This window comes from Aulostomus chinensis, chromosome 16 (assembly GCF_037954235.1).
Source record: "Aulostomus chinensis isolate RoL2024-O1b breed Wild chromosome 16, RoL_Achi_v1.0, whole genome shotgun sequence".
Taxonomy (NCBI): Eukaryota; Metazoa; Chordata; class Actinopteri; order Syngnathiformes; family Aulostomidae; genus Aulostomus; species Aulostomus chinensis.
In genome coordinates, this window is record NC_141335.1 from 18979460 (window position 1) to 18991382 (window position 11923).

The 11923-nt window shown below is 38.5% G+C and overlaps 1 protein-coding gene across 11 annotated transcripts in view; it reads right to left on the reverse strand.

Moving 5' to 3' along the window:
- rims1a (regulating synaptic membrane exocytosis 1a) overlaps positions 1–11923 on the reverse strand; it is a 103417-nt gene that overhangs the window by 88798 nt on the left and 2696 nt on the right. For all 11 annotated transcript variants that reach the window (XM_086181343.1, XM_086181342.1, XM_086181345.1 and 8 more), the window contains exon 2: positions 8854–8928. In XM_086181343.1, the coding sequence (XP_086037469.1) occupies positions 8854–8928 (75 nt within the window). The remainder of the gene's footprint in view (positions 1–8853; positions 8929–11923) is intronic.

Genomic DNA, 11923 nt, shown 5'->3' on the forward strand with positions numbered 1-11923 from the left:
CTAGTCACAAAATTTGATGTATTGATTTGTGTACATGAACTTGAATTTCAAATGTCAATACAACTTTCTAAGTAATATATTTCAGTTGGAAGTGATTCATTTCTTGCACTGTGTCCCTGGTTCAGCAACATCACAGCATGGGCAGGCTGGGTGGGATGGACTTCAGCGGGAGACAGGTGTCCCATTCAAACAGTGTTTCATAACTGCAACTTAACTGACAATGTTTTCCAAGTCTAAACCTGACCAGATCTTAACTGTATTGATACATTATGAAAAATACTATAAATATATAAGGTATTAATATCCATCCATCGTCATCTTCCGCTTATTCCTTACTAGTAAGAGTCGCAGGGGGGCTGGAGCCTATCCCAGCATCTATGGGCGAGAGGCGAGGTTCACCCTGGACAGGTCACCAGTCCATCGCAGGGCCAACATATAGAGACGAACAACCATTCACACTCACATTCATACCTACAGTCAATTTAGAGAATCAATCAGCCTCGTCCCCAAATTGCATGTCTTTGGACGGTGGGAGGAAGCCGGAGTACCCGGAGAGAACCCACGCAGGCACGGGGAGAACATGCAGACTCCACACAGAAAGATCCCACGCCCGAGCTGGGACTCGAACCCGGAACCTTCTTGCTGTGAGGCCACAGTGCTAACCACTGCACCACCTTGCAGCCCAAGGTATTAATATATAAATTAAAAAAAAAATATGAATAACGTTTCTAGAAGCTGTTCTCAGTGAATAATATATTTTCCCAAAGTACAGAGCTATTATAATGGCTACATGTTGTTGAACCAGGAATTTTTGCAATGGTTTGAAAGACATACCAAGTCTCACCAAAACTGCAGCAGCAGGAGAAGATTACCCTGGTCTCAAACTCTTGTCTTGTACGTTCACACAGTATTAAAGAGACCCTTTTCAGTTTAAAGCTTATATTTTAGTGATGAAGTTACAAACATTTACACTTTTATGGTCAGTAACCTCATAGTTGCAGCTTTAAAGGCAATGACTCTAGCCTCCTTTGTCAGTCTGCAGAAACCAGCCATTTGTGCTCCTGCACCCACCTCTGAAAAGCTCACTGTACTGTGATTGGCTGCTTAGGTCGTATTCAAAATTTCACGCCTCTTACCATAACCAAGGTTTGCCGGAGGCAGCCTGAAATGAAAACCCCCTTGTGGATGAAGCACGAATGAAGAAAGATGTAGGAGCAGTTATGACTGCAATGAAGCCCCTTGTGATGCGTTCAGGAGTGCAAGTCTAAAAGGTTCATTGAATAGCGAGGCTCTAGAACAAGCAAAATAATGAAGTTTTTTTTTATTTCACAGTCTGTGTGGGCTCTACTAACCAGCATAAGTTAGGATTAGTCCTACCTTCGTATTTTCTATACTACTTGAAAACATAAAGGAGTAAAACTGACAAAGTTATGGGCCTTGAGACACTGAAAGTGTCTGATTAACAGTCACTCCCCTAAACTAACAATCTTCAATTTTGACAGCAAGGAAACCAGTCATAAATTAAAAATATTTAAGGCTTGGCGTGTGTTGCACTTAGCAAGGATGGAACTACCTACAGAAATGTAACTGAGTGTGTGTCAAATCCCCACTGGGACAGAGACTCATGGGAAGACCAGGATAACAGCCAATCCCTGAAGGTAGTGAGGAAATGACACCTCGCCAAACTCAGGGCTCACCAGGCTTACTAAGGGGCTGCTGGGCCATCGCCATGGTACCCTGCTATCAGGGGACACCTGGCCAATCACATTTAGTGATGTAAAGTGTAAACATCTATGTTGCCTTCTCAGAAGCATGGGGTCTATTGCAAAGACATGAGTGATTGAGTGAAGGGTTGGGTGAAGGACCAAACATTCCTTGTTTGTATAATAAATGAAACTTTGCCTAAACTTGCCCCAACCTAATCAGTCGTTTGTAATGCTGCATCAAACCAATCATTAATCAGACCATCATTTGCAACCATTTAATCTGTCATTTATCACCTGTAAGGGTAGATACCATATTTTGAACTTGTACTGCTTCTGCAACTCCTGTCTACCTGTGTTTATAGATTTGTTCACTCCAGAATCCCTGTCTTTTCTCTTCCAATGAAGAAATTGCATCCAGTGCACTAATTTTGCATCCCGTGAAAATACTTCATCTGATTTTTATGCCCCTCCCCCATTCATGATATGATGCACTGCAGCCCCAAATGACCTTTTCCCATACACTGTGAAAGAAGTGGCAGATAAACAGCTGATAAAATGTTTCGTGCGTCACGACCCTGGTGAAATGACTCGTTCCATTATCAGAGGTCTGAAAACATTTGAAAAGTCTGAGGGGATGAACAAATACAGTAAATGATTTATCCACATGCATTAGAGAGCAACCCAGAAGTGTTCATCCGGCGTAAATCTCTGGTGCGTAGCCTCTATCGTACGTTATGAACATTCAGAGCTATCGCCTAATGTAAACGTCGATCAATGTCCACAAGTCCCTCCCTCATCTCATGTTTCTACCAGAACCACACAAATAGTGCTCTGACTTTTCCATTTCACATTATGGCAACTTTTAATGGCGGCCTTGCAAGAGAACATATCAATTGTTGTCGGATGACTGACAGACTTTGGTTACTAAATGGGGACTGCACTCAATGCATACACACGTAACCTATCATGATAAAACTGAAGGATTACATGTCCTTCTGAGAACTAAGAAACTTTGGACTCATTTAAAGTCGAAAGATCCCAGGAGATAACCTCATAAGTACTCAATAGTCAGGTTTAAAACAAGGTCTGTTCTCTTCTGCAGAGCTCTTAGATGGCCAGCAGCTCAATCAACAGCTCACCACAAATCTGCTCTATCACTACTGAGCCGATCAACCTGACAATAGATTGGCAGCATCTGACCATCAGCAGCTACGGTTTCCCGGCCCGCTTTATTTCCTACAGACATTACAAACATTCTGTGAATCAACAACAACAACAAGTAATACACAATGAGCAGTTGAGGTCGGCCATCCAGGGGTTCCCTTAGCTGACCAATATTCTCCTTTATGAGAGGCTTCAGCAATGTTATTAAGAAATGTAGGGTCTCTCAGGGCACACTTATCTGGCTAATAACACCTTAAATGCCACATTGGACCCCACATTATTCTTTCATTTTAGAATGCTGAAAATAACAGTTTCAGGCATTAAAGTTGTTGTTTTTTTAACACATTGTATAGCCCCTGCTTTCCTGCTTACTCCAATGTAAATCAATATTCAAAATAACCATGCTACTACAGAAATAATTTATTGGATACTAAGCTGCTGCTGAAGATTTCAACCACATATTCATACATAGGTATTCTTACTAATTGTGGCAAATTTGATTCAGGTGTCATTTACACTACGAGCGGCCAGGTTGTCACGATATACTAACAACAATTAAAATCTAAATATATCAATAGGTGACAACAAAACTGAGTGAAAGCTAATAAGTTGAATAAATATAAAGGCTCACTGTTGGGGAGAACAATTTAAGATGAGCCACTTTTTTTGTTTGTTACATTTTATTATTTTACATTTAAAATAAGTGATGTCTTTGTGTCAGATCGTGGTTATTTCTTCCAGCATGCCACAGGTCATTGAGAAGACAAAATAACCACAGTTAAATACATTAAATACTAAAATCAGAACGACAACAAAAAATATAATACATTAAAAAATTTGGGGGAAAAGCAAACAATTTTGAAACAATGCAGATTTTAACAACATGAATATAAGAGAAGCAAAACTTTATGTTTGGGTCAAAGCATACAAACTTTACAGTTATGTTTGTGTGCTAGCTCCAAAAATAGTGTCTGATTGTGCCAATGTGAACAGGATCTTTGCGTGTGGCTTAAACTTAACATGAACAGGTTTTATTATCAATATTCTAAGAGTTGCAGCGGTCATCACAACAGTCACATCTTTCTACATGGCACTTTCAAGAGTCAAGAGTGTTTTTAAAATGAACCACAGCAACCTCACTGGCACATTTCATCCCCCAAAATTTGTGTTTTATACTGACTTATACTTACATGTAACAATGTCAAAACATAGCTTTTTTTATTCTAAAAAAAAAACAATTGAAAGTGTACTTTGTTTGCATGATGAATTTTTTGTGTTGCGGTCATAATACTACTTATGGTTACCTAGACACAGACAGGGAGTGTGGCTCACTTTTCCCACTGGCTCTGATGACCTCATTCTCCCCTACTGTTATTTTGACAATATCACCCGTCAATTATAGCCTATTAAAACAGAGAGAAAGGGCTCCATGTTCCAGTGTGAGGTCAGTGGGTCCGCTCAGAATGGACAGTTCCTACTTTGTTGCCGTGCTGCCCATATAAACAGGCATCACCTTCATTGAGGGTATCCTCTAAAAACGTTAGTGTTCAAACTGCCTTTGTGGCAAGCATTTAAATTGTCAGCATGCAAGCCAGAAACCTTGATGTGGTTGTGGACCTGAATTTCAACAACCACACTGACAATGTACAAAGTCAGCCTACTCTCACTTTAAGATTATTTCAAGGATTAAAGTACTTGTGCTTAAGCAGGATTTGGAATAACTTGTTCATGCATTTATCTTGAGTAGATTCAACTACTGTCAGTGTCTTTACAGGTTGTTTTTTTTAAATATCATCCATCCATCCATTTTCTTCCACTTATCCTGTTAAGGAAGGATGGATGGAAATATCATACAGCTGCTGTTAATTCAGAACACTGCTGCTCAAGTCTTAACTAAGACTATAAAAGGGAATCACAGGACTCCAGTCCTGAGGTCCTTACACTATCTTCCTCTCGATCAAAGAAGCGACTTTAGAATATTACTCTTAGATTTTAAAGCACTCCAATGGTTTCGGGCCAAAAAACATCTCTGATTCATCAACATTATGAACTCTCCAGACCTCTCTGATGGTCAAGGGCGCTTGTTCCCAGAGTCAAAACTAAACATGGAGATGCAGCTTTCAGAGAGCCACAGATCTGGTCTTAAAAATCAGAGCTCAAAATATTTCTGTTTGCTGCTGTTTCCTTTAACTCAATTAGATTTTAGGTCTTGGATTAATATTTTGTGCTGCATAATAACTTTTAATGTACTGTGCTGTTATTTGTTCTATTGTTTCCTACTTGAATTCTTGAATTTAATCATTAGATGCTTTTACATTTGTGCTTTAAACCTCCCTTGACCTGCCAGTCTTATTTTAGCATGTTTCGCAAGCTAACGTTAGCGAGTTGTCTGTGAGATGCTTCACATACAAAACACAATTTACAGGGTTTGAAGAAACTACAATGTTTACATTTGTTTTCATACAGTTTGCTTATTTTTCTTACGGCAGAATAAATCAAAATGTACATTTTCACACCTGTGGGGCAGAGGAATAACCCCTAAAGTTTTGTTTAACAAAGCATTATTTTCGTAGGGTTTTGTTGATATAATGACATATCACCATGACAGCAGTCTGCGCTCTCCGAATCCCCTCTGATTGTTTTTTGGGGGTTTTTTTTCAGTTGCTTAATGAGGTGTCGCACAGATTTATGAGTAAAGGCAATCGAGGATCCAAAATTGACCATTCTGGAGGCAATAGGAATGCATATAAGGAAAGAAAAAAGAAGTTTGATCATTTTATAACTCTTTTTGAAGCCATGTAAGACATCACAGCCTTTTATTGTTGCACAGAGTGTATGAAGTACTATGGGATTATAACTAGCTAAAAAAACACGAGTCTGTTTCTGCGTTTGACAATGGAGATGGACAATGGCAGAACCTTTGTAAAAGTAATACAAATGCTGTTACTGCCTATAGAACTCAGCATTATTTTGCAGGGTTATTTGAGCTTGTTTGAGGATGGCTTTGAGGATTCAGTATTTTCTTTTTGCAGTGGAATAACATGTGGAACACAAAAGCACAAATTAATAATTATAATGTTACAAATGGGGGCCATATCGTTGGATTCCTCACAGAGGCAGATGTGCTCCATTTTACTTATATTGTAATCCCACCTCACGCTCTGATCCAACAACACACAAACACACACACAAACATATAAAACAATGTATATACAATGTACATGGATAGAACATAAACAAGCTTCATCCTTTAATCGTTGTGTAGCAGGAAAAAAAAAAGACATGGCTAAAGTCACTGCAACACAAATGCATGGAACCTCACTTTTGGTGCAAACAAGCCAGCAGGGACATAGATGTTTATATGACATCAAAGAGCCTGTTTCAAGTAACATCGTCAAACCAATTCCATATTAATAAACTATGATCAAAAAAGAGACTCGATACACACACAAGTAAAGATAACCAGTAATTGAAACAACTGCTCTGACTGACCCATCAAGCATTCAATCCACACTAATTGACAAGATCCCATATCTCAGTGAAAGTTAACCTCCAAACATCAGTAGTAGTCTGATGACGTTCAGCAGCTCAAGATGCTTCCCAATTAAATCAGTTTAGAGGGATGCTGGATTTGTTTTGTAGATGTAACATTGCAATTGGACGTAGAGATTTATGATATACTGTGGATTGTTATCAGGGCAAATATTTAAATGATTAAATTATAAAACTTCTTTCTTCAATAGAATGTATTTTGTGCTGGTGAGGCAGCGCTGTGCTTCTTTACAACAACCCACAAGGCCATAGGTCCCTCATATTTGTGTCATTTACAAATAGGTGCACAAGAACAGTTGGGTCAACTTGCGGGTGACTCAGAGTTGAACCACTGCGTATAATGTAGACTGATGATCAGCAGTATCATTAGTAAAGTGTTGCAGAGAGAGTTTCCTATTTTAATCAAATCAGATTGTAAATTTCAACTTTTCTGTTGTTTAAAAGGTGTCTGAACTGCTGCTTAGTTTGTCCTCAGTTACACCACTGTATGATTGCATCAACCACCACACCACTGCAGCTCAACTGATGCATCCAAAAGACAAAAATTAAACAAAACAACTAAACTGAACAAATGGTGCTGTGAATCCCCTGGAGAACATTCTGTAAAGGGAAGACTAGGACTCTTTGCTGATCACTATACACAATTTTTAGACAGAAAGTTAAAAGGTTCATTGGAAGTGAGGAGAAAAGTTGTCGTGATCTATGGGGTCATTTGACCTGAGATTGAATGCCCATTAAACCTTTGCCAGTAGCCCAAAAAAAACAGCACCAGATGTTTGTGGGCATTAACAGGATTTTTATACAGTGGAAAAGTGGAAAGAGGCTTAAGACTTCAGAATTCACCTTGAATTCTTATTTTGAGAACCCAGGCAGACTGTTGTGACCCCTTCCTACTTATAGCACAAGGTTTGTGAAAGTTGTGAAAGATTCTATTTTCATCCAAACCATGTTTCTTTTATAAAGCTAACCAAACACCAACTCAAAACTCAAAATAAAACATAAAAAAAACATCTGAAAGTATGACTACAAACAAAGAAAAGGAAAAGGAAAGAATAGATATCCACAAATGCAGTGACAAACCACAGAAAAGCTGGTCGGTCACATGACTTTAAGTCTCACGATGCATTCTCTGGTTTGATGAAGTCAAAAAGCAGCTTAATTTAGCATAAAAAGGTTTGGTGAGTTGAGTTTTTTTTTAATTTCAACCTTTTCTAAAGTGATATTTCAAAAGTACATCAAAATATTTTGATGGAAACCTAAGTAGAAAGACTTTCTCTGCCAGTAAGCCTTCAAAGCGAATGTCTTCCTAAATAAAATTTTATATAAGGTGGGAAAAAGGTGAGAAAAATAATTTCTGGATGAAAATGTTCAAATGTTTTATGACTGAAAAAGACTTTCCGATGCCTTGCACTGTTTTTTTCTTTTCCAAATAGAGGTGGCCAATATATAGTTTGGATGATACTTTGGCAACAAGTCAAATCTGCATGCAGCATGAAGGGCTTTAAAAAAAATAGACCCTGAAACATAAACTTAATCCTTACCAATTACACTGGCAAATAATTCTGAGCAAGATTTATATTCAAAAATTTTGACCAAAGTGGTGTAATCCAGCCTCAGATTAAAGAAAACATACATGGAGTGCAAAATACCACAATTTTAATGATATAGGCAAGGGATTTTTTCCTGATATATCATGGACAGTATGATATAGAACAGCTCTTTTTCCACAGCTCACACCAAAGGCTAGATATATACACACACACACACACACATGCACGCACACACACGCACACACACACACACAGTGTCCTCCAGACAAGCTGTGTGACAGAAGAGCTGAGAAAACTGCAAGGCCCATGAATCCAGTTTAAGCCAACAACTTTACGGAGGTGGAGTGTGACAACTGTCCTCAGCTAGTCTCGAATGACTCATCTGGACCAGAGTGATCATGTCTGTCTTTCCAGTGGAAGCTACTGTAGTAGTACACTGATAGATGGCAGCCAAGCACAAATCAGTACCACTGTATGTGTGTGTGTGTGTGTGTGTGCATCTGTGTGTCTGTGTGTGTGTGCCTTTACTGGCATTTCTCCTAAATATAAATGTAAAACTCAAAATGAGGTCCTGAAATTGCATAATAATAGCTTGAGTCACACCAAAGATGGTCACCAGAGTGGGATTTCAGTTTTTGCTCTGTTGACTCATCAGAGGTGTAAAATGGATTTCACAACAAAACATGAATGTGAGCAAAAGAACCGACTGCCAGCTCTTGATTGGAGGTTGTTTATGACAAATGAGGTAAAATGACATTAAAGCGATGCAAAGGCAGATAACAAACCTATTTTAAACTCCCTTTTAGTTCAGAGAAAAATGTCAAATTTTATTAACTGGTTGATATCCAACTTGTAGTTCCATAGCAGCCCTTGCCACTCACCGGACATCGTTTTGCTGTGGAGGTTTTTTCTGCCCAACCAAGTTCACTGTTCTTGCTTGGATAGGCTTCTCTTCTCTGAAACACACAACAAAAGATAATATTGTTAGTTCTTACTGTATTTTACATTCAGTTCAAAGCAAAGTTAAAGACGAGTAATCAAAGCTATATTCCAGCAACTTTTTCTCCTAAAATGTGAAAGACTTGTACAAACTTTTCTCCTCTAAAATATGGGCATTAATCCGTTGCATTTATAGTCTGTGGTTCATGTTTTCATGCCAGACTTCCCTGTGATTAAAATGTACTTCATCCAAAAAGTGTATTTTACCATTCAAGCAGCTTTGGACAATTTGTTAAAAAATCAGCCCAACATTATGTATGCTGTGCCGAAGACACATTGTGGCATCAAAACATCAGCAGTGCATCATATACAGTATAAATACTATCACCGGCATGCTCCGGTGCTGTCTTCTGCCACATTGATATATATCTATCCTTAATTAAGTCTAAATTCTTGCTTGTGTTGTATGTCACTTTGGACAAAAGCGTCTGCTAAATGAAATTGTAGAATTGTAGAATATATATATATATATATATATATATATATATATATATATATATATATATATATATATGTACATATAAAGTGCGTCAGTTTCTATTTTTCCACACATGTTTTGAATTGCATTTTCATGTTAATTACTGAGTTGAATTTAGTGGAAGGAGACCATGAAAATACCAAAATCAAATGATAGGTAAGGTTAAAAAACAAAATTAAAAAAACAACCAATCAAGCTTCCAGTTTGGCACTGATACATTGTAGCAGAGAGTGTGACAGGCTGACGCATCCACTTGAACCAACAAACTTGCTTGTCCACGCTCATTCATGGTAGCAGACCCAAAGGGCAGTTTGCTTGTTTGAAGCTCAGATCAGTATTTGTAGATTGCTGAGCATGCGTCTGGATAATGATGACAGGGACTATAGTGGACAATACACTTAAGAGTTTGTAATGGATGTTTTTTGACAGTTAAGCTGTTGTCAGCCATCAGTCACCATTAGCTTGTGGCAAAATATACATTGCTGGCTCTTTCTGCATTCTGGAATTAAAAATAAGTCATGCAGTAGGGAAAAAACATCTTTGTGAGCTCAAGACACCAGTTTGAGAGTTCTTGAGATACAAAATACACTAAGTACTGTATTGCTTGAATGAGCCCACTGACCCGTTTGAGTGTGATTAAAAAAGACACCTCCAGCAGACTGTGATCTGTCTTATCACAAGAGAGAAGTCCTGGTCATCACCCACGCAGGACAAGACACCAGAGTCAAGACACCAAGCCTTTTATTGTCAAAACTTGTAGCATCCCTCTCGTTGTAGGACGCCTTTAGCACTTCAAGGAATCCTTTCTATTCTTCTAACTTAGCAAGGGAGAAGCAGCTAAAACCCTCACGTTGCTGTGATGCTACATTTTCATGAAACACCCATGTCCCTTCTTAATGATGTTATGCTGTAAATAAACATTTTCAAATGGCAATATTAGTGTTTGCAAGTTAAGCTCCATAATTCACTTCAGGTGTATCGATCGTGATCCATCACAAAGAACTCACATTGTGTCACTTTTGTCTTATTATTACATGGTCAAGCAGTATGAATGCAGATTTATTTGAGAAATTTACACACTGTCACTCATTAAATTATGATACTTGCATAATTCCAATTTCTAATATCAGTATCGTCCACAGAAAAACGCTTGTGCCGTGTGAGCTGAGCGAAGTGAAAAGATTCGACTCTTAAGTGTGTACTAACGCTTCAAATGAAGTTGTTGACTGACGTCTTTCACAGCTCTCCTGCAACTATTGCACAATTGTGTTTGTCGCTTGTTATTAAACTTGTGCCACTCAGCGTACTATGTAAAATGCTACATATAGTACATATTAGCTTGTGCAAGCAAGCCTCTCTCACCCAGTTCTGTAAATGTGTAGCTCTCCTCAGAGAAGGCAATGACATATCTTAGCAAATTTAGACAAGGGGGATCATTTGAGGACACGTATCATTCACTTGACTTCCAGGGAGTTATATTTAGCTCTCCACTATGCTTTTAATGAAGACTGACATGAAGTGATTGCGATGCAAGAAATAACCTTCCATTGTGTTTCTAGCTTCATCAGTTCAGCACAGCAAGGGGGGGCTATTCATGAGGATGAAGAATTCAATCACTTGACCTTAATTTGTATCAATAAAAGGCGAGTGCATCAGGGAGCTTATGGCTTTGCTTGTTGGCATGAGTTCTAGGTCTTTAAGGTGAAGAACTTGTCAGCACTGGATTCTGTGTAATATTCCTCTGATGTGGTGACTGCACTGTGTTCCCATGCTTTCCATCTATGAGTTTTTATTACACAGTAAGGCTCATATGAGCTTTACCTGGGGTAGGTGGGCTTTAGTCTGTCTCAACCAATTGTCACTCAGCTGAAAAAAATGCCCTGGCTTGATTGCGTTTCTCTGTGTCAGTCACAGTTTTTTGGGTGGCACTAACGCAGCCCTAGTGCCCTTACAAAAAATCCTGGGTAGACTAAATTCAGTTAAGGAAACTTGATTGTTCATATTTTCCCAAGTATTCCCTGGAATCTCTGGAATTTGTTTTATGATCTTAATATTCATCAAAACATATAATCGTGCTTGCAAGCTAGCTAGCTATGAGTTGTTTCCCCTGGTGAGGACGTTGAAAAGGACAGTACTTGAAAAGTGGAAGGGGCAGAGAATTCCGACTTAAATAATCAGGCAAATTTATGCTCTCCAATGTTGTTAACTAGAACAGTGGTTCTCAACCTGGGGGCCAGGACCCTCTGGGGAGTCACAGGATCATTTTGGGTGGTTGCCAAATGTTTGTATTAAAAGAAAAAGAAAAAAAGATTGAGAACTGATTTTATTTTGTACAAAGATTAATTTGAGTGCGTGAACACCAAAGTTTGAAAGGAAAACTATAACAACCAATATAAAGATAACTTCAGAAAGTTTTTGAACTACGTAATATGACACTTTACTGTTTTATTTTTACATGTTTAAAGGGCCCTCAG